The following is a 24029-nucleotide window of genomic DNA, read 5'->3' on the forward strand; positions in this document are numbered from 1 at the left end:
TGAAACATAAGGTTTACACCAATAATTCCAATAATTTAGTAGCTTCCAGAACCAACTTTAGCAAGAAAACCTTGAAATAATGGTTTTCTGACTGACCATCAGTCTCTGAAATCATTGTTGAAGAACTTTGCTTCTGGTCTTTGACATCTGCAGGCATTCAGTTGTGCACAGCTCTCTTAAGATCACGATGAGGTCTGGACCTCCTTGGGTCATTGCATCACCTTGATTTTTTCTTTTTCAGTTATTCTGTTGTAGATTTGCACCTGTGCATGACCCAGTTTTGACCTTCAGCTTTTGGACAGATGGCCTCACATCAGACTCTAGAATATACTCTGTGTACTTCAGTATACAGAGACGTTTATAGGTGACCCAGTGACTGCAAGGTGACCACGTCATATGGCTCCAAAACAAGCCCAAATCATCACCCCTCCAAATGATCACTGTGCTTGATAGTTGGCATGAAGGGTTCGCACTGATATGCTTTGTTTGGTTATCATGAGATGTGGTGCCATGCATTATGGCCAAACATCTCCACTTTGATCTCTCAGTCTAAAGGACATTGTTCCTCCAACATGAGAACAGGCCTTTTGGGCTTGATGATGTTTATTACAGACATTTTAATCTTTAATTCGATTAAATATCTGAAAATAGGCTACATTTTTGTTGATTGTTGGCATTGTCATTTTAAGAGATGTCAGTCTTCTTTTCACAGCGTGTTGCAATAAGACAGTTAATTTGTTATATTCCCTCCTATACCTCTGCAGTAGGACAGAGGTATTCGTGGAAAAAGCTTTGAGCTTCAGAAGAGAGTGAAGGGTAATTGGAGGTTAATATCATCCACATCCCCTCGAGTCAACTCAGGAATTTTCTTTAAATAAAAGAAGTACACACATGCACACTTTGTTTGTGCGCCCACCTACACACAAATACCAGCTTGCTGGAAAACCAGTGCACAGCCACACGCGCGGTGAAAAAAAAAAAAAGCCCAACACATTAAGCAGAACGGATTAGGGTCAGGCGAGGATGGGGTGGGTGAGTAAAGTTCAGCAAGAAGCTCAGAAAGACAGGCTGTGTTTGTTTGCAGAGGGTTGATTAAAGGGGTTATATAAGTCCGTCCATGTGGACATCCTAAGAAATGAGGCTGTCAAGGAACCATGTCTGTTATTTATATGATGGCGTAACACTCACATATGGTAACATCTGGATGAACGAGAAGGCATCAGCAAATGGCCAGCAATCCAGTCAGTCACGCACACAGCAGTGGACTGTATGTGCTTTTCATTCTTACTTTGAGCGCTTAGTTTTACAGCTTTAATCGAGCTCACCAGCCACCATCAACCTATATAACTGTACAGTATATAAAATCTCCTATTCACACTCATGCCTGTGTGCAAGTGCAGTTTTATTGCTCAGAGAGCAAAGCACAAAGAGAAGGCAACAGCAGATGGAGCAGGTAGAAGAAACGGGACAAACTGAGCGAGAAACGAAACGCTGGCAGAGATAGAGAAGTAAGGAGTGAGGATAACAACAAAAGGAGGACGAAATCCAACTGTGATTCTCCCCTATGTTGCTGATTAAAATTCTGTGACTTGATCCGATTTAGAGGAAGCAAGGCTATTTATGTGCATTTTTCTTGGAATAATAGATTAAACCTGGAGAGCAGATGAGTGCTCCATACTGTACCTGTCATGCATCTTCAGGGGGATCGGTGAGAAAGGATTTAAGGGTCCACATACTGTATTATTTCACGCAGGGATAAAGTACACAAACCTGGTTATGAACAGAGTTCTATACACACACATACATTTTTTCAGTCTTCTTTAGATTGTATATGTTGTTTTATCCTTACACTACTAGCCTTGTGGCTTAGCTTTTCTTTTTAGTTCAACTTTGTCCTCATTTGCTGTTTTTTATTTACCGTTTTATGTTTAGGGTGATAAGGACTTCACCCCAGCTGCTGCCCAGGTGGCCCACAACAAGCCCCTGCCTGGTGTCCCCAAGCTTCCCCCTGCTCAGCACATCAACCAGCACATCCACCAACCCCGCAAGTGAGCCAGGCACCAATCTACAACCAAGCCACCAAGCTACTAACTCCACCAGCCGGCCTTCCAAATGGAACAGATAGGATGAAGACGGTTCCCCACCAGGCACAGATCTCCTCTAAATAAAAAGAGAAATCATACATTTTGAGAAATTAGTCAGTAACGAGACACCTGAAGTCAGTAACGCTTCAGTGCAAGTCCCACTTTTAATACCACTGCTGCATTGGTGCCGCTCTAGTAGCTTTGCACTCTCCTTTTGAAGGATTATTTTCCACTTGAATAAGTCTTAAGGTGATGTAAACCGGTGAAGTCTTCTTGAATTCTTCTCTTCTCTGTTCTCAAAAAAAAAAAAATCAAGTATAAACAGAGAAACCGATCTCAGATCTGAGTCTGTTTGGGGAACTTTGACAGCATCCAGTTAATCACAGCAACCTATCAATCAGCCTATTTAACCCAACCAAGCCCACGATAGGATCCTTTGATCTTCACAAAAGAACCAATCAACAAGTCAGGAGGTGGATCCCTGTTTATCAACCCTCCAAACCAAAAAAAAACCTCACAGAAAGCAGCTTTTGAGTGTATAATTCAGCAGCTTTGACAAGAGAAAGTACGACTAGCAAATTACATGACAGCAATAACCAATCGTTAGCGCATTAGTGCTTAATTGCATTCCATTTGACCTTGTCAACATATTATATATTAATGGTAGAAATGTCTAAAAGAATAAGCGATGTAATGTTTGATTGGCCTTCATTTGAAATTTTTGAATATATTTAAATATTACAGAAATGTTTGCTGTAGTGATGCCATTACCCAAGAAGCTTTTTGCTTATGCTTGATGTCATCAGTCAAAATGCTGACGAAGCTTCTGAGCCACAGTCGAACCTGTTGAGCTTTTATCACCGTTTCCTCCCAGTGTGACCGTTCTTACCTTTATTTAACAGAAAGGAGCCCCTCACAGTTGTTATCAGCCTCAGCTGTATCGGTATTTATCGTTTCCCACAAACGTAACCTGTTCACAGTAAAACTCTACCATCGGTGCCTCGTCGCTGAGATTTCGAAGATGCGCAGGCTCATCGGTCTCATGTTTATTTGTTGCAGAATGAAAGTGCAGCGAAATATGTAATGAAACTTAAAGAGTAGCACCGGCTGCGGGATGCTCTGTGACTGCATTAACATTAGCCCAGATATCACAAGGGACTTAATTACAAGGGGAACAAAGCATTACAGAGAAGCAGTCGAGCAAAGAGCGAGGCATTAAACTGTCAGATGAAGGTGAAAATGGGAACATTAAAGGAGAACAGCACAGGTGTAACAAAAAAGAGCAGTTTCTACATTCCATACAAAAAGCGTCGAAGCAAAGACATTTCAACCACGCGACTGTTTATCGGCGTACGACGAAGATGCAGCGCGTTTGTCGTTACATGGCTCAACGCATGTCAGAAATGTGTACATCCTCCCGAAACTCCAGATTGGGTTTCCCGAGAGTGATATGCTTTAATACACACAGACACACACAAACACACAACACCCTTTTCCTTAAAACCCACTTGCGCTCTAGTGTTATTTGTTGCAACACTAATGTTCAGGTTTCCAGGAAAGAAACAAAGAAAATGATGTTGCCAAGAAGAAGAAGTGATTTCCTCTGTTAATTTAATTCAATTTCAATTTTTTTTTTCTTCTCAGTATTTTTTCTTGAATTGTTCAAATTGTAAAAAGTAATTGAGTGGACTTAGGCATTAGGTATGGTTGTCATAGTAAATAAAGATATAGACTATCTTGAAAAACAACTTTTCAGTTTGTCTTTATTTAAACATATTTGAGAATGATGGGGACGGGGAAAAATAAACCTTTGTGGTTCTTTGTGGGAAATGATCTAATATTTTGCACTCTGAAAAAGTTCAGACTAGTCCCACTTGATGGATTGTGTGGATTGCGTGCTGTACCCCACCTAGAGCATTTGGGCGTCCCATGGTGAATTAGCACCATGCACTGAGGGATTAGGGCTCAGGTGGTGTTTTGAAATGAGACCGAAGCATCTCTCCAAGAGCTATCTGCTGTTTTCCCTTCATCACACAAGCACACACACACACTGTGCACCAGGTGTTAGTGCATGTAATCCATTTTTACACAAGCATCTGCAATCAGGTGTTCTGTCAGCTTATGTTAGCCCAATAAACCAGCCAGTGCAGGCTTACTTGGTACGAGTCTCAGTCAGCAGGCTGAAACTCCCCATTAAAGCAGACACAGTCTCCCCCACTCTCCTTGGTTGTATATAGTTCTCTCGGTGTGGCAGGCCTCTCATTCCCTGCCATGCCTTATTAGACTGACTGGGAGAACAGAACGTAAGTGAGACACTGCTCAAAATGTATTATAGTACCAGGCTCTGCATTTTTTGTCTGTGGGAGGATAAAACTGAGATGGTAATTTATTCTTAAATACTTGTTTTTGCCAGGATAAAAATGTTGATTGCTAGTCTATCCAGTGAACAATAGGTCAACGGTTAGAGCTAAAGATTGGTGTGAGAGATATACTGTGAGAGAAAAGTCTCGATTTTAAGCAAAATTGGTTTTCCTGTATCACCTTTTCTGATGTAGTGGAGAGTCTGACATACTTTCTTAACTCTTTACCCTGTTGAAAGGTCCCCTGAAGAGCAGTTTCTGTATATTTCAGGCATGCTTATAGAACAACATGTCTGGGTTTGCATCAGAGAATAGACGGGTTAGTCTTTGCCTATGCAGCTGCTGTTGGAAAAACATGGAAACTATTCTAGTAGTCATCGAACCACATCTCTATGGTTCGATGGAGGTGGTCAAATGCCATTTTTAAGGAGAAAGAGTTGAGCCGTTCACTCGTTAATTGCTTCAGGTCGGTTCCTGTCGCTGCCCAGTAAGAAGCCACTGGCCTCCCTGTTAGGAGAGATATCCAAAATGACTTCTTGTAGTTGCGTATCAGCAGGTAAAATAGGTCACCTGTCTTGTCTGACTCCTTCAGCAGGCTACAAGGTGGTTGTTAAGTCGCTGTTTGCCCTCAGCACCAACTCATTCTCATTTGGAATCACTATATCAGTCCAAAGTATACACTACCAACTGCTGGCCATGTGGCTCTCAGGAATATTAAAGGAGACTTGAGCAGGATGAGGCCGGTCATTACTGCGACGGAGCCGCCTCAAAAACCTTGCTTTAGTGCGATGGTTTACTCAGACCACAGGTGGCACAGAGAGCAAAAGATATTTATCAGCCAGGTCAGAACGTTTTTTGGACTTTGTGCACGGTCACTGGTAATGATAAGGCAGAATGGTTGAAATCGCCAAATTACGGTGACATTTTGGCTCCACTTTAAGAAAAAAACAAACTGCAAGCTCTCCTCTGTCCCATTTCCTTTCCATTCTAAGCCTTGTGGGACACCATGAATCCTACTGTACATCAGTGGGATTTTCTGTTAAACCAACCAAGTATTGCTGCTGGAAATGTCTGACAGAAAGTGTAGCTTAGTGCTTTGTGTCAAGTTTGGTCTTATCAAAACTCCTGCGGAAAAATGGCTGTCTTTTACGAAAGAAAGTTGCTCCCTGTAAAGTTTTTCTTACTTTTAAGAGTGAGGCCGCTTTAGGATCTCACATTGTCAATAGTTCTGATGCCGATTGGATTGTGAGACTTTATCATTTATTAATCGTTTTCAGCTTTTCAGAATGCCGTTCTTTGAGAAGACCTTACTTTACCCCTGACTGCATCACGCTATCATATCAGAATACTTTGGGTTTTTTCAAAGAAATGACTATATTCCTCTAACTCTACCAGTTGTGTCACTGATTATATGTGGTTCTTGCTAAATTTGAAAGAATTGTGAATATAATGATAATATTTTTGAACTTTTGTTTATAATAAGGCCTCAGATCTGAATAAAATTTCAAACTTGTTCACAATTCATGTCATTAACATGTTTTATTGCATACCATGTTTTTCTTTCTTCTTTATTTTTTGTGGTATTATTTGGCAGAAGTCACTCATATCGCTTGCAGTGGGCAAAGCATACAAGCACACATTCAAAATAAAAGCGCTGGTATCAATTTTAAGGAGGATGCCCACAGCAGGACCACTTCCTGAGATTTAATAAAGACAAAAAATAAATCCAACCAGCTCAAATGTTTGTATACCTTTTAGAAAGGGTCTTTTTTTAGTCTTTTCAACTTAAAAGCCTCACATGTTATACTAGAACCAACCAGCAGAGGGCCCCTGCTGAGGATTCCCCATCAATTTCACAGGATTGGAAGAAGCTCTCATTCAGTGCCAACGCGGAATCAGGTCACCCTGTCTCAATCCCAGCCTGTAGCATCCCAGCATGACATAATAACTGTCACACTACCAGTGGACGGTGCGCTACTTATTTTGACACTTCTAAAATTTCTGTGAGAGATTTGGGTCGTGGGGTAGGGGTGGTGCTGACCAAGCCTGTGGCTCTTCATAATCCCAGGTTACAATCTTAGCCAACAGCTGTTTGAACTACAACGATGACCTAAATATGATCTGATTCATTCAGGGCTAATAGGTTTTGTCCGTTCCCTGCACCACACACTCACACGGAGCTTTCTGTTTGTGTGAAAATGGGATTTGTGAACAAGCTGTAACGGCACAGAGACATAAGCCTGTAATGACTCTAAAAACTGCATTCTGTTATTCCACAGAAACCTTTAAAAAAGTTGACTGACTGACAAAAGACAAACACAAAAGTCTAATGTAAATGAATTTGGCTTTTATTCATGGCAAGTTAACCTCGGTTGACTCGTGACAAACTGCAAACGGCTCTGCCAGCAAAAATCCATTTTCATATAAAACATGTTAATGTTAAATATGCTAATCCTGGAGCCACTTAGAGTTTCTGAAGTGTAGAGTTCAAGTAAATGTGCAGCTCGCTCCTCTTTTGTCATGTTCAAATTATTTCCTCTGGGCAGTATCTAAGCAGATTGCCACTCTGAAGTCAATGAAGTTTATTTGAAGAAACGATTTGGCTGTGCAGTGCCCTTGTAACCCCTTAGCAACTCATCACCATGTATATTAGACACACGCTCTTGGATAGCACTTAAGCCCCAATCGCCATGAGGAGTTAGGAGCGTGAAATTGTGCTCTTGAAATTCCAGACAATGTTATATCACTGCGCTCCCCGTGGCTCTGTGGGTTTAAATCACGGTTATTTTTCACCCCATTATTTTTCACTGTTTTAATGTCATAGCAGGAAACTGACCTCTCTGCTCTATAATGGGTTGGCTGTTTTTATGATCAGAGTGGCCACTTGTTACACGTCATCACTTCAGGCTCTCCTTTGTATGTCAAAACTTGCATGTAGTGTTTTGTTGTTTTTCTCCCCCTGAGCGGAGCCCCTAAAAATGCTATGGAGATCAAAAAGAAGACTGAGATTACTTTTCTAGCACTACATGGCTGAGGCATTTATAAATCATCAATAAGGCTAGGTTAATTGAGTCCACGGTCACTGTTAGTAGAAACTTTATTTCATTCGCAACATCCACACCTTGTGCACACGACTCATTCCCAGTCACTACGTGAAGTTAAGCTATGATCTGTGTTAACCCTTTAAAGCCTGGGCCATGAAAATAATTACCAGAAAATTCTTTTTTTAACTGACTGTTTAGTTTCTGATTGAATAAAAAATACATGTATACATTAATTTGACATAATTGCTACATCAGGCATTGGTTTTTTGTTTTTTTGCAATTTGCATTACTTAAAAAATGTGCAATTTATGTACGTTTTTTTTGGGGGGGGGATATCACACTGAGGGAAGCACGGTGGCACAGTGGTTAGCACTGTTGCCTCACAGCAAGAAGGTCATGAGTTCAATTCCACCATCAGGCCAGCAGGGGCTTTCTGTGTGGAGTTTGCGTGGGTTCTCCCCGGGTATTCTGGCTTCCTCCCCCAGTCCAAAGACATGCACTTTGTGGGGATAGGTTAAATAAAAAATCTAAATTGCCCATCGGTGTGAATGTGAGTGCAAATGGTCGTCTGTCCCTGTGTGTTAGACTGGCGACCTGTCCAGGGTGTACCCCGCCTCTCGTCCTATGACAGCTGGGATAGGCTCCAGCAACCCTGGAAAGGATAAGCGGAAGCGAATAAATGGATATCGCACTGATAAACATGATATAATAAGCATGATACACTTGGCTTTAAAGGGTTAATTGGGTTATGAAGGGTAAATGCACAGGAAGTAATCTAAAAATTTCTTCCCAACCTGTCAGATTCAAAAGCTATACATTTCAGTCTTCACCCTTAATTGAAAAATGTCATCAAAAGCATTTAAATTTCTCTCTCTACATATAAAATATATACGTTAAATACATTCAGGGTTTGTCACTGTAAAGCAAAAGAAGAAAGCATCTAAAATATTGTCAGGCAGACGTCACGAGATTCATTACAAATCTTGCTTTGCTTTCACAGCCAGTAATGACGAGATCATTATTACTCCTCGCCGAATGACTTAAAAGATATATTTTTTAATAAACTGCTTTTAATTAACACATTTTTTTCTGCAATAGGTTTCAGTTTCAGAGTGTGTGTTATTGTCTTCTGCTTCAACACAGTGCAACGTACTACAAAAACACCGGCGTAATGAGCACCCAAGGCATAAGAAAATATAGGCCCGGCCATCCGTTAAAAAGCAATAAATATGAAAAATAAATTAGCTTAAAAACATTTCAAGTATCAAATCCCCTGGGTATTCGCTGTTTGACGTCAGCGTCGTGCACTTCTAATGCTGTCGCTATAGAGACAGCCGTTTTTAAAGAGGTCGGTCAGCATCCAAACATTGCTGGTAATTCTGAGCTCACCCTGTGCACCTAACTGTGTAAAGCTGAAAACCATAAACGCCAGATCTGTCGGACACCTTGGCCCGTATGTTTTTTTCTTGTTTGGAGGGGGGTGGGGGGTTTAGTGTACACGATATCCTCTGAGGTAATGATATTATTTCCTTTTCCCAGTAGCAATATGTCTCCTCGTTGCAGCCTCCAGCCTCTTTCTCTCCGCTTCCTCGGCTTTTTTCCTTTCTTCCTTTAGCTCCTTGTATCGCCACTTTGGAACCTGCAGAAAGTTCCCCCCTCCATCTTTGGAGCTGCTCTTCCTCCGAACCTGTGCCGGCTCATAAGTGGACGATGGGGCCTTGGACACTCTCACCTTGGGTATGGTGAAGCCTGGCCTCACACTGCTCCTCCTCAGCACCATGTGCATGGGCAACAAGCTTGTTCTCCGTAGCTCCATGGCTTGGTTATAAGACACCAAACCCAAGCTGGAGCTCCTGTGCCGAGGCACCAGGCTCTGAGCCTGAAGGCTGGCCCGGCGACCTGCTGAGTTCTTGGTCACCAGAGTCACGCGGGAGTTCTCAAAGAGTCTGAGATGGCTGTCCACCCTGTCAGGGTTGATGGAGCGAAGCTCCTTGGCGCGCTGCTGGCGAATGATCTCTGGGACCGCATAGCGCCGTTTGCCCACACCCGGAGGACTGTCAGGACACACCTGAAACAAAACCAGCAGAGTCTGATTGGTACTGATATCAGCAGCATTGCAGCAGCAATACTGGTGACTCTGGATGTCAATCATGCCTTTGTTTTCAGTATTGCAGACAGTTAATCTCAAACGAATAACCTTCTTAGCGGATAAGGCTGGTGTTAATCATTTCCTTTAATTATTATGAACTAATCCTTAGGGAAATCACAGAATTGGTTGATATAATAAATGATAAATTAGTGCCACATTTTAAGTGTTATTACCATAATATGATCATTAACGTATAAGCACGAGTTTTATACTATACGGTGACAAAATAACTTTACCATTTGACTTTATGATTTCAAAAGCCAAGTCTGTGGAAGATTGTTTTCATACTGTTCAAAAACATTTGGCTTCATCTGAAGATAAGAAAAACAGTTTTGGTATCTCAAAGTTTGCCGAGTATAAGCACACATCATTGAATAACACAGAGAGCAACCTTACCACAGAGTGTTTATACTCATTCAATACCTCAGCCGAGGCTGTGATTGAGAAATAGTTGTTGTGAGGAAGGCTGAAGAGGATTAATAAATAAATCAATAAATAGAATAAATAAATTCTAGAGCTTAGTCACTCACTGTGCGGCATGCCACAGCGATGAAAGGGCTCCTAATGCCAGTCGTAATAGAAACCATGTGGTCAATGGCGCCTTCGTCCTCCGGGTTGGTGACATTTGCGATGTTGAAGATGTTGCGCATGGTGTCCGACAAGCGTTTCAAACAGCCGCGTGGCTCCTGGGATTTGGCCACCAGTGATGCCAGCGGGCGCCACTCTAGACTGGGAGAGCAATACTGACATCAGTTCATGCATCGAGAGACGAAAAGGCATTTGTGTTGTGTTTTTTGTGTTGAATGTGTAATATTGTATGTTCTGTTCTTTTTAATGAGTCAGTGGTAACTTGCACTGACCTTTCTCAAGCAAGGCTTGTCTAGAAACACTAATGATGGCTACATAATCTGAAGCAGAGTCACAATTATTTATTTGCTACACAGCCTGCTATCAGGGCGAGATGATGTAAACAGAAAGCTCAGAAAGCTGCTTTTGTGGAGAGGATGCAAAGAAAAGGAGGACAGCAGGTACCTCATAATTGCACACAGCTTTTCATAACTCCATGTAAAGATAACAAGTGAGCAGGGCAGTAAATTCAACAAAGGGTCAGCGATTTTTTCTTCTCTTGGAAATCAGTTTAGAAAATGCCGTCATAAACAAGGACTTGCACATCTTAGATAGCTAGCTGTGAATTGTACCTGTATGTATCACAGTACTGGTGTGGACAAGGCCGTTCTATTAAGCGCGTCATCACCCATGCAGTTTCATAACGGCCTGTAAACAAGGCCCACTCCCTGGCAGTCAGTTGGCGGCCAAAGTCTTTTGCATTCAGGGCAGCTCCTGATGGACACAAAGAAGACAGGAAAAAGTTTAATTTGTGGATACACAAGCATGTAAGCTCAAAGATAACAAGGTGGGGACAGAGTGAGTTTGTGGCCAAAAGCTGTCTCGCTATGCTCACTGCAACTTGTGTACTCAGCACTCTCACAGGGTCAGTTAGCAGATTTGTGTAAATGCGTAAGAAGTCCATTATTTGGAAAAAAAAAAAATACGTTGAAATTAAATCCATCCTGACATTTAAACCTCCTGCTGTTATGCTTTGGCATCAAACCTCAACATAAATCCTAGTTATGACTAAAAAATAAATAAATAAATTACTGTCTACGTATTCAAATTGTCCATCTGTTCGCCAAATTTCTGAAAATAACATTTTCTGCAGTTATAATCTAACCCATTCCAAGTATTGCACTGCTACAGAGTTTCGTGCATTTAATTAAATGCATTTCCTTACCTGCCAACATGAGCGAGCGCACACACTCCACCCTGCCCTGCATGGCGGCTTTCATTAGGGCGGTGAAGCCGTGACAGTTTCTTCTCTCTATATCCAACCCAGAGTAGTAGTTCAGCAGATAGTTGGTGATTGTTATGTGGCCTAGAGTAACAGAGAGACGGAAAATAGTTACTGTTGGTCGGACAGAGGTGCTAAATACTGCAGATCCTGCAATGGCCACTCGAGGCTGGCTATAAAACCGAGGCAATTCCTAAAGACTTCTGCATTACAATGTCTTTACAGCAGATACAGAATTACAACCTGGTCTCTAGCTAGGCATTTCAGTCTGCAAGTAAAAGTTTACTGGTTCGATTCAGCCAGAGACACAGCTCCCTTTTGCATTATGAAGGGCATTTGATGTAAAACTGCTTAATGTGTAAACATGCAGAGTTACCCCCTTGTAGCAAGTCGAAAGTAGCTTCTAAAGTTCTGATTGACCGCCATGTTTTGACAGCCAGCTCAGCTGATCAGAGTCACTAGTCCTCAACTTTTATTTAGAGGTTGTTGATATAATTCCCTAACAAATAACACAGCTTGCTGAGCAGTTCATTATAGTAACAGACCATCCAATATATATGTTCTTAAGTTTTTGTAAGTGAAATTCAAGTATTAATATATATGTTACTAGTGATGCAGGTATCTGCATCTGGTACAGTCTAAGTAGGTCGGTAGCCTTCAGTATCAAAAGAGCCATTTTAGCTCCACCTACCCAACAATGGGAGGAAAAGAGCAGGAAACGAAGGTGACGGGGACAGGGGGGCAGATTATAGATATAACTGAAAGAGGACAAATTAATACATACTGTATATGTATTAATAGGGTTATGGTTAACCCTAATTCTAACAGGGATGCCTCTTTCCTACCTAGATGGCTAGCATTAATTGAAACTAATGTGCTGAAAACTCTACAACCTCTCATGCAAATATGGCTACCCATGGCACCAAAAAATTAGGATAGGTGTTGACAAAAATGCCAAACTTCAGAGGCTTCAGAATCATAGTTTAAAAACCACTGGGTGTCATGGTGGCTTCATCCATCTTCTATTTACAGTCTCTACTTAAAGTAAATGAGTAAAATGAGCAGTCCTGCTACAACGCTATAAGAAAATGCCTTGAAAATCAGTTTCCCATCATGCATTCACACATGCTAACAATATTTTGGATGGAAAACATTGATATCATACGACTGGTCAAACAACATAGTCAGTGCATAGAGCCAGTTCAAACTTGTGTTTTTCTGGTGCTCATATGTGCGTTCATCTGTATCAGCAATGTGTTTGTGCGTGTGTACAGTATTTGTTTCTGTACATGAGAGTCTAGCAAGACTGTGAATCAGCCTGTCAGTGTGTGTATTTGACTACTGCGAGCTGTGATTATATGGTTATGTGTTACCTGCTTGCGCAGCAGTGATCAGAGCCGTGTTTCCCTCGCTGTCCTGCCAGTTGACATCTAGGTACGGACACTGAGACAGCGCTATGACGACATCCACGTAACCTTGGTAGCACGCAACCAGTAGTCCTATCTGAGACAAAAAAGTGACAGGGCAGGAAAAAGAGATAGAACAGTTGAAAGAAAAAGAGAAGGGAGAGAGATATATAAGGTTAGAATCAGCAAAATCGCTAAGGTGAAAGAAAAAGAAGGTGAATCAAAACTGCAATAAAGTGCTGACATATACGAAGCAGTCTGCAGAAAAATGCCATCAAGACAGCACCGGTAAAAATCCACAAGAGCAGTGAACCTGTGTGCAGTTCCCAAAACTAATATCTGTGATTAAACATGACATCTGTTGTGTTTTCGCTGAGAAACCTTAAACTCAAAAAAGCTATCTTCCTGTCTGATGTTGTTGTGTACTTTTTCGTGGATGTGTTTTTCTGCCAGAATAGTTGCTCTTTTATATGTGTGTGGACAAATGTGTAAAGGCTAGTCTGTGGGTGAAACTCTATGAGGCCTGGTGAGTGTTTGACACTGGAAAACTCCAGCAAAAGTTGTGTACTTTCTGGAAGGTGCACACTTCCTTGGCCAAGACAAACAAGTTGACTGAGCGAGCAGAATTCAGGAACTCAGCGTTCTCAGGTGATGTATCTTCACAGATATACAGGCAATACTTTATATGTAGCCAGACAGACAGACAGATAGATGCTGAATATAAAATAATAAATAAATCTAATAATATTATATACAACATATATGACACTTCATTAGTTACATTTATTCAACTTCTCATAAATACAAATATCTAATCAGGCAATCACTGAACAGCAACTCAGCACACTTAGGGAATAGCGAATACGGTGAAGTCGACATTCTGAAGTTCAAAACAAGCATCAGAATGGGGAAGAAAGGTGACTTAAGAGACTTTGAACATGGCATGGTTGTTGGTGCCAGATGGGCTGGTCTGAGTGTTTCAGAAACTGCTGATAAACTGGGATTTTCCTGCACAAAGAATGATCCAAAAAAAGAAAATATCTCACGAGAGCCAGTTCTGTGGGCCAAAATGCCTTGTTGACGCCAGAGGTCAGAGGAAAATGACAAGACTTCTTCTCATAAGCCAGCTTACAAATATAATTATAAGAATGCAACAGTAACACAAATAAACACATCTCAGAACGCACAACAGATGAAACCTTGAAGGAGCTGGGCTATAGCAGCACAAGACCACACTGGGTGCCACAGCTGTCAGCTAACAACAAGTTTGTTGAGTAAGAAGAAGAAAAAAAACAAAATAATTGTGCGCAACTAGAAATCCGTGTAGCCTGATTATAGGCAATCCAGATGAGCAAGGAGAAGAAACAAAGGGGGCATTCTCTGAATTCTGAATTTGGAGCTGACAGGCAAACAACATGTTCATTACTTAACAAGCTACCAGACCCTACCCGGACTTTAAATCTAAATAAACTATCTAAATACGCTGTATTAAAGCCAGGAGTGCTAAAAAGAACAAGTCAGACCTACTCCTTGTCGTGTTTCAGCTGCACGTTGCACATGTATTCTGCTACAGGTTTATACACTGACTAATACTGTAGTACTTGTTTGTTCTGTCTTGCATTTGCAGTAACACAAAATGTCAACTGTGCTAAAATAAAACGAGGTCAAGTTGACCACAGAGACTCGTATATCTCAACTTATACTACACATCATCAAGGTAACCCTATACTATTACCTTTCACACTCAATTTCTTTTAAAATGTGGTGTTCTCTTTACGACAGACCAGCCTGATGCTTTGCACCTTTTTGGCACAATACGTTTTTAATCTTGGTTTCCAAGCACACGGTGTTATTCCCCTAATTAATCTTTTCAGCTCTGGCATGAATGCAATCGAAAGTAATCTCAGTATGAAATCTTAAATATAAAAACAAATGAAGATCGGTACGGATAAGGCCCGAAGATTTATATAAACCTCTCAAATTTATGCATATTCATAGGCTGGTAATTATAGTCAAAACAGAAAAACCTCAAGAAAAATCACAGTGTTTCGTTTTTTAAGTCGCGGAGTGTTTCAATTATCTCTAATTTAATAGGCTTCAACCGTATGTCTTTGCACCCAATAAATATAATGTTTTGATAAATCATTTAATTATAGCTTTTTGTCACAGTGCGGGTAGGATTGCTTAAGCATCGGCTTTATTTATGTTAATCAGACACATCACACTGAACACTGAGATTCCTATTAAAATATAGGAGACAAGCTTTTGGTTGAGGTTGAAGAGAGGTTCAATTATCCCTCAGATTTTACAGGACATGGACCTTAGCCGTATTAAACACTGAACTGTGAACTAAAACAAGTCAGTTGGAGACACAGTCGCACTAATTTTGGCACATCTGAGAAAAACAGCTGACAAAGGTCCTGCAGAGTAACTACTGGACTGTCTCAGAGAAGTTCACTTACACTGGCACAGCTTCAAATAGTTCCCTCTGCTTAGACACTCTCACGTAGACCTTGTCTGTGTCGCTCACGCTTTCTCACATACGCAAACACACATTCTTGGCAGCCCTCCGGTTGTGATGTGATGTACTTTAGCAGCACGCCCTGCAGCATGTCTCGAGCAATCTAAATCGTCTGACTTTGTTTTTGTTTTCCTTGCGAACCTTTGTCACACACAGGTATAAACACATACAAGCTTCTTTATTTATCCCAACCGCCCGACGTAATTGTTACGTTCCTGTCATACACACTACTGCAATCAGTTATTTAATGCACGTTAATGGTAGCTGCTGACAATGATGGAGCGCAGCAACGTACAGATATATAGGCTGTATACCAGCATCAGACCAACCTCCCCCTCCTCGATTGTCATAAATGGGCAAATAATGACAGGAAACTGGGAAAATCTCCATCATGAGAAAAAAAAAAGAATGTGATCAAAAGCATAGGTTTGCATCATTATAATCAATAATTCAATCAATCACTTCCAGTGACGGACGAGAATTAACGAGAATTCTCAGGGGGATTGGGTATTTTGTCTTTAGGGCAAATGAAGTTGCAGACCGGTTGCTGATGGACATCAACACATGTCCCCTGTGACATCACTCATACTGACCTTTTCTTTTCAAGTAAAGTAATTGCATTGAATACATTGAAAATGTCTTAACTAATGCCAAATGTTACTATTTACTGTTAGGTTCTTCTGTGCACAGTCAAAACTGAAAGACGTTCCAAAGTAGGTTTAGTAGAAAGCACTTAAAAGTCATCCATCACTTCATAGCATTAACATGTTGGAGCATGAATGGTGTCAGGTTTATGTTGCATTCGGAAAATAATGGAAGCTAGCTAAAAACGTCTTTCAAAAATATCATCAGCTGCTGAAATTATTAGGTCAAACAGGGTGCTCTTATATAATAAAACATAAATAAATGAATTTTCAGCAGAGACCATGTTGATCAAATGCGTGCACAGGTCTTAACAAGATTAGGCTGAAGAATTCTCACTCGATTTAAAACTTGCATCTTGCAATCAAGATTATAATGTGTATTCTGATGAGCGGGCACGCATACACACATACACTGGACTGCCTGGACTTAGATGACCACACACACACACACACTAACACACTAAGTAATCTGAGGAATATCCAGTGCTAGGAATAGAAAGGCTTAGCCTTATCAGTCAGAAAGACACGGAGACAGGGGGGGGGAGGGAGAAACATAACCATGTATCTGCAGTTAATGTGGCAACACTCCAAAGACTGGTTCCAAAGAAGATGACACAATACGATGCAATACCCAGTGTAACCTTTAAAATTCCTTGATACACAATAAACATGTTTGCAGTAGTACCACGTTATCTTCACCGTGGATACGTTTTTTGATTCATGCTGGTCCTAAAAGAAAAGAGAAACTGCATCTTTTTAAGCAGCCAGTTATAAATTTTAGAGCTGCATAGTTTGTACGTAGTGAAAAAGTGTTGATAATCCAAAGAACGGCCGCTGTGTCCTGTGATTTCAATCACTCTGCAGTGGTGGAAAAGTTGGCACTCAAATAAAAGCCTTACTTAATACATATCAATATAAATAGGAAAGCATGTTTCCAATTAGAAACTTGCTAAAAAAACAGCTCTCTTTCCGGTTGTATTGCTCTTTACCCTGGATTGACTTAAAGGTGTATGTCCAAACACATGCCGCCTTCTTCAGCAAACTATTCTGACTACTTTCTGCACTTATGGAAGCCTAACTGTAGCAGACAGCCTGCATGTCTGCAGCCTGTGCAAACCACATGTGAATAAATCAAAATGAAAACATTCAATTCATTTTTAATTTTACAGGAAACCTCAGTACACATGAGCCACATGCTAAAGACCACCCTCATTCACATCCGTCAGACACACCACGGACACAGACATACCAGGCCATGTTTCTGTCAATATCGCCCCTGTTAAATGTCTTTCTGTCTGCAGCTGAGCGTTCACACAACTGTATCAAATCAGATGTGTATGACTGTCGCTTTGATTTTTCCACTCATCAGTATTTGCTAGCAGCGTCGAGCTCGCTACCATCTGCAGTGCCACATTTCTGTCTCTATCTGACTATGCTTCATTTAGTCTATCTGCCTGCCGGCTTGTTGGTCGATACGTGTGTTGGTCAGCTGTTCTTTCTGTTGGGCGACTTTGCTGGCTCTCTCAGCAGATGAAACATACCATATCTGTCCTGGTTTGTCAACTGACCCCAATCTATTTGGAAATTTGGAATTATTATATTTGATCTGTGTATAAATCAGGTTGATAGGATTCTGTGCGTGTTTACTGAGTGCACATATGAGCATGACAAATTACCCAATTGATTGCGAGGGGAACACACAGTGTAGTAAACAGGGTCAGATGGGCTTTGAGGACAGAGCTGATACCTGAACGCTAGAAGAATTACCACTAATGTGTACCATGACCATATTATTCTTTTACTTTTAACATGAGAATGACGATAATTTACTGACATTTAATCCATCACGTCAGCCACAAAGTCGCAATGAGAGCATGGAGATTTTGATATAGTGTGCTGCAATCATATCACTGGAAAACTGGATACATATTAAACACACATACTTGTCATTATGTTTATTCCTAAATTCAAAATGCAGACATTTAATTAAGTTTCAATATGTGCACTTGGCAGCAGAAAATACAGTTTTATTGCTTTTCAAAGCCTGTGTTGACACCAAATGTGAGTTTTCACAAGAACTAAGAAGGCCTCCTAAACATGCTGGGAAATGAAAAACGGGCATCAAAAGTTAATTGTTTTATGACAGCAGTGGTTCTGAAGAAAAATATCCTTTAGAGGATAAGCCTTCTCATAACCTTCACAAGTTATTCTCATAATACCACAAAACATTTGACTAAAAGTGGAGGCTTCAAGTGTTCAGTGAATCAATGTTGTCAAATTCCCCTTGAATTCCTGAGGGGCCATATGAAACTTTTGTTCTCTTTCTCTTTTAACTACACTCTGGTTTTTAATCGTTTTACTGGAAAACATCCATGCTGCAGAAGTACCTGTTTGCACAACACAGAATCTCTCACAGTTTCTGGGATACAAGTCTGCAGCAGACTTTGTACTCAGTGGTCCCCAACTTTTTTTGCGCCACGGACCAGTTTAATGTCCGACAATATTTTACCCGTAACAAATTTCCCACGTGTGGGACTAGTAAAGGTTATCTTAATCTTAATCTTATTTTCACAGACCGCCCTTTAAGGTGTCGTGGATAAATACAACAAAATAAAATGATACGACTAAGACAATAATAAACGCAAATTAATTGTGTAATTGTGTAACTTAGAAGCGTCCTCCTCAAATGCGGCAACAAAATTGAGAGTAACATCCTCCTCTCTGCCCCTTCATACTCTCTGGTCGCTATGGTAACGAGCAAATATTTATTTCAAAATAAGACACACAACTACAACACAGGAAAAGACCCAAGGAAACCGAGTTAATGATAAAACCCCCAAAAACCATAAATTTCACACCCGAGCCTCAACTCTCAAGGCCCAGTACCAAACGACACACGGACTGGTCCGGAGGTTGGGGACCGCTGCTCTAGCTTAGCTTTCCTTTTGGAGGGGACCAGAGGAAATGACCTGAAATAGTGACTAAACTAGGCAACATACACTCATACGTGCATCTACGGAGCTTATCAAGTTTTGAAAAAACAGTATTCAGGTTATTACTAAAACCTGGTCTTTTCATATTGGCCTGATGTGTCTGTGCTTCAGTGATTCTAAGCCAGGGGTGGGCAATCTCAGTCCACGAGGGCCGGTGTCCCTGCAGGTTTTAGATCTCACCTTGGGTCAACACACCTGAATCACATGATTAGTTCGTTACCAGGCCTCTGGAGAACTTCAGGACTTGTTGAGGAGCTAATTTAGCCATTTAAATCCGCTGTGTTGGTTCGAGGACACATCTAAAACCTGCAGGGACACCAGCCCTTGTGGACTGAGATTGCCCACCCCTGCTCTAAGCTCTCTGTACTTAAACTACTTATGGACGCTAGATAACTATAATCTACCATCTTTTTAACATATTTGGACGAAAACTTTACCACAGTCCTTTTGATGGTCTAGATTAAGAATCTTTCGGTAATAAATTTCTTTTTAAACTGATGATTAGTGACAGAGGAAGTGGCGTGTATGTTGTACTCAGACTAGGCCAGGGATGTAACAACCGCCTTTGTTTTACATGCCACTTGATGAAGCTATATTAAGACGCTGACATCTGTGTCAGGATGTGTTTCCAGTAGATGTGTTACCTAACCTGTATTGTGTCTCTGAGTATGTGCATATCCCCAAGGTCACAGGGCACGACAAAGCTAATGGTACATGCACAACCACACATCCTAGTCATCTGGAAGTCTCTTTTCCGATATCTCTCACTGCAGCTACACTCAAATACACAATAAATGCGAGCATGTGTCTTCCGTTTCAAAGTGCCTTGAGGACCTTTGACCTTTTCCCTGTTATATACTTTATAACATACACATATGTTCAGGTCACAAGGACTCCTTTCCATGTTCTTATGACTGGATGCACTATGTAAATGCAGAGAAATAAGGAGGGGTAGGAGATGATGAGAGACAGATGTTTAGAAAAAAGGGAGGTGAAATGTAAGAAGCGACAGATGGGGTCGGCCTCTAGGTCAAAGAAGCAGATTTGTGATATAAGACCACAAAAGCGCTCCTTATCTGAATCTACAGTGCTGTGAAACTTCATCCTCTCAGCTTAAACTAGCTGCAAACAGCCGAAAACTATGCTTATATATTTGGCTTTTTTCCTTGTGTAAAGATCTAGGCATGTGTGCTGCTTGGCACTGGGCTAAAGGGATTCTCCAACTTTCACTAAGTAAAGCCACAAAGACAATGGTGACTGACATGTGCTGCCTTACCCCACACTGAAGGCCAGCTCAATTACAATTATTGAAATGTCCTGATGAATAAATACAAGTATAGCATGCCATCACTGTGGATTTATCTCTTTGCCCTGGGCTGCAGCTGTTTGGCAGGACTGAAGCGATGCAGATTGATTCCACTGCAAATAGATGAAAACTAACATTCATTTTAGTTTATTAGGATCACTGATCAAAACCACTGAAGAGGACAATCTGGTTCACATAATTAACTGACATATAATTTGGTTTATGCTAGCGCTTAATTCTATAAGACATATTTGAAATGCAGCCAGCTGTAACGGAAATGGATCCAATCCTATTCTGAACTTTATGGTTTTAAAATGCATCCTGGTTCAGACTCTCATCTCATTGATATATATAATACGTTTACTCACAGACTCATACAAAATGAATCCACATAAAATATAAGTTAATGCATTTGAAATAATAGTCGTTCACTGTCATGTGAAAAAGAAAGTGCACCCTCCTTCAGGACACAATAAAAAAAATCATCTGGTCCTTAGCAGGTCATAAAATCAGGTAAATATAACCTCCATAGTACATCAAAATATGACATATTACACTGTGTCAGCCAAAATACAAACGCAGTTCATGAAAAACTAAGTGCATCGTTATGTGAATTCAGAGCATATGTCGACACTCGGTCCTGCTTATCAAATCCACTTGATTAACTGATCATTAGCACGTGTGAACACCTCTATAAAAGCACAGCTACAATTAGCATGTTAAATAGCAATGCAATTAGGAAAAGACTGAACACTTACAACTTGTTTGGAAAGGTTGCCAGGAGAAAGACCCTTTTTACTCTAAAAAGAAATGGCAGCACAGCTTAGGTTTGGGACTTATTTAAGACTTCGGACAGATAAGACCAAAGTGGAGATGTTTGACCATAATGAAGAGTGCTACATTTGAGGACCAAACATAGTGTGTCAGCACAAACGCCACATGTCAACTGTCAACCACATAGGGGGAGGTGTGATAATTTGGGTTTGTTTTGCAGCCACAGGTCCTCGACATCTAGCAGTCAGTGCTAACTCTGTACACCAAAGTTCTCTAGATTCAAATCTGAGGCCGAGCGTCCGACAGCTAAAGCTTGGCGGAAACTGGGTCATGCAAAGGGCAACGATCCCAAGCACAGCAGCAAATCTGCAACAGCACAGCTGTAAAGAAAAGAATCAAGGTGTTGCAATGGCCCAGTCCAGACCTAGAGACACTAGTGTAACTTATAAAAGCTGCACACAAATGAATGCCTGCAAACCTCAATGAACCAAAGCAATGTTGTAAAGAAGAGTGGAGCAAAACTCCTTTACAGTGATTTGAGAGACTGATAAGGTCACACAGAAAAACAATTTCTTCAAGCCATAGCTGGAAATTTGATATTACCAGATATTCTTGGGCTGTACTTAGTCTTTCACAAGTTTTTAATAAATAAATATAGACAATCTATAACATGTTCTTCTGACGCTATATTTGCTTAATGCCTGCTAAAGACCAGATGACTTTTGTTATGAAGGCCTGATACATAAAACCTTAGAAGCACTTTCTGTTTCACACATAAATACGCCTGCATGACCACACGCGCAGAAAGGAGTGGTGTGTTTCCTCAAAAATCACAAGAGCCTTCAGTGTTTTTTAAAGCGCCTGAGCATTCTAGCTCCTCATAAACTGAGATCTGTCATCACACACACGCACACACACAGAAACTCACACATAGAGGCCTTTCAGAAAGGCCTATCAGATAAAGGTGTGAGCTCATTATGAAAATAAACAAAGCAGAGGAAAAGTGCAAAAACAGCTGTCAGAAGTAAACTGCATGTAGGCCTAAGTCACAGAACTACAGAGACACTAATGTAGCTACACTGACTTCCATATGACATGCATTACAAGTTGTAGAGGTCAAACCTTCCCGAACATTGAAAATAGGTGAGTAAGCCAGAAAGCTCGGATTTAATTATTTCAGTCTGAAAATCTTTGACTGCATTTGTTGCACAAAGAATGGGCCTAAGATACTGTTAGATATAACTGGGAACTCCAAACATAAACCTTGTGAAACTGTTTCGAAATGCACGTTTTACAACAACTCTTGGTGTCACTGTGGAGGTGATCTAAAGCCACGTGTGTGAAGTTACTCGGAGTTTCTGTTGTGTGCTTCATACCCTGTTATTCCTGTCAGTCTCCTTGACCTCCTCCTCCTTCACACCATGCCGGATCATTATCCGGACTATGGCCGCGTTGTTGGTGCAGCACGCCTGGAAAAAAGACAGCGGCTCCGGGCTGTCCGGAGACGGGGAGCGCTCCGAGTCCGCGAACACATCATCCGGTGGATAGAAGGAGTCGTCCGACGCGATGCTCCGACAATCATCCAGGTCCTCAAAGTCAACTTCTTCGAACTCGTCATGGTCGTCCTCGCTTCCATCCTCAGTGTCCTCCTCACACGAGCCCAGGGAGTCCTCGTCCACATAGTGGGACAGAGGCTCCTCAGTTATGGTCGGGTGAACTTGGCGGATGTCTCCTCCGACTTTTTGCTGCTGCTGCTGCTGCTGGAGCTGGAGCTGTCTGACTCGGACCGACGAGGCGCCTCCTCCATCCCTGTCGTCCGTGATCAGCACCATCTAAGCCCCGAGCCTAGGGCACCGTCCGCGGGGTGGAGCGCAGCTTGGCACAGGGCGCGCGAGCATCCAGACTGGCTGTCTCTCCACGACAACAACTAAACTAACGCGCGGGGAAAGTCCGTGAAATCGCCTTCGAGAGCCCAAATCACACAAAACACTTGATTCGTTTCCTCATTCTAATTAAAAAAATTACCCCACTTCTCAGTTTGGAGATTTGTGAGCCATAAAAGTCCTGCGAAGTAAGCAAGTACGGAGTGCGTCCTCAAAACGAAACCACGTTGTGTTTTCGTTATGAGTTATCCGGCTCGAGGGTACACGGAGACAGATACAATTTGGGTACTTTCAAAAAGTGTTGCTACAGCGAAAAAAAGGGAAAAACGGACTACAAGTGCAGGCACACAGGGACGTCCCACCTAGGGCGGAGAGAGGCAGCTGCATGTTAACCTACAGTCGCCTAATCCGATTAGAGGTGACTGGGACCTCTCTCTCTCTCACTCTGTGTGTGTGTGTGTGTGTGTTGGATTATACTGCTGGTTGTAGCCCTATAGGAAACAATATTCCGAGAATAGTATAATAATATGGATAATATAGGGATTTTTGACTATGTTTGGGAATTAGCATAGTTAGTATTCAATTCTGGACTTTTAAGTGCAATACTAAAAAGATTGAAGTAAATATGAGATTGTATCTGACATGCATCTAGTTAATCCAGCAAACACTGAAGAAGCCCCTGATGTTATGCATGCTTGTGTCTACGCTTTTGAGTAACCGCTTTCATCTCATGGAAACTTCACACTAATTTGGAAGGAAAATACATATCGTTCAGCTGTGGGCAAAGCAAAACGACTGACTGTGGGCTCAACACTGAAACCTTTTATGTAAAAATAAGCAAAACCTTACCAAAAAAATCACTTAGTGTAACACTAATCCCATCTGTCATTACATATGTGGTGTCACCATTGTGGTTGGGTAAAAAGATTTAAAAGTTCTGAAAACCTCACATAGATGATGTTGCAGAAGCAATATCAGCTCACACTGTCTGCGCTAGTTCTCTACATCTGACCTCT

The 24029-nt window shown here is 41.3% G+C and overlaps 2 protein-coding genes across 2 annotated transcripts in view; one reads left to right on the plus strand and one right to left on the minus strand.

Annotated features, from left to right (window-relative positions):
- dap (death-associated protein) overlaps window positions 1–2395 on the plus strand; it is a 10453-nt gene extending 8058 nt beyond the window's left edge. The window contains exon 4 of the mRNA XM_005722462.1: window positions 1933–2395. Coding sequence (XP_005722519.1) covers window positions 1933–2052 — 120 coding nt within the window. The 3' untranslated portion in view covers window positions 2053–2395. The remainder of the gene's footprint in view (window positions 1–1932) is intronic.
- A 5722-nt stretch (window positions 2396–8117) lies between these two features.
- ankrd33ba (ankyrin repeat domain 33ba) lies at window positions 8118–23409 on the minus strand. Its single transcript, XM_005722463.2, has 6 exons — window positions 22507–23409; window positions 12860–12989; window positions 11430–11570; window positions 10837–10978; window positions 10168–10366; window positions 8118–9556 (listed from the first exon to the last, which is right to left on the minus strand). Exons 1-6 carry the CDS (start codon window positions 22960–22962, stop codon window positions 9011–9013), a joined length of 1614 nt encoding a protein of 537 aa, XP_005722520.1. The 5' UTR covers window positions 22963–23409; the 3' UTR covers window positions 8118–9010.
- Between the last annotated feature and the right edge of the window lie 620 nt (window positions 23410–24029).

This window comes from Pundamilia nyererei, unplaced genomic scaffold, assembly GCF_000239375.1.
Source record: "Pundamilia nyererei isolate P.nyererei 1_Seehausen unplaced genomic scaffold, PunNye1.0 scaffold00007, whole genome shotgun sequence".
Taxonomy (NCBI): Eukaryota; Metazoa; Chordata; class Actinopteri; order Cichliformes; family Cichlidae; genus Pundamilia; species Pundamilia nyererei.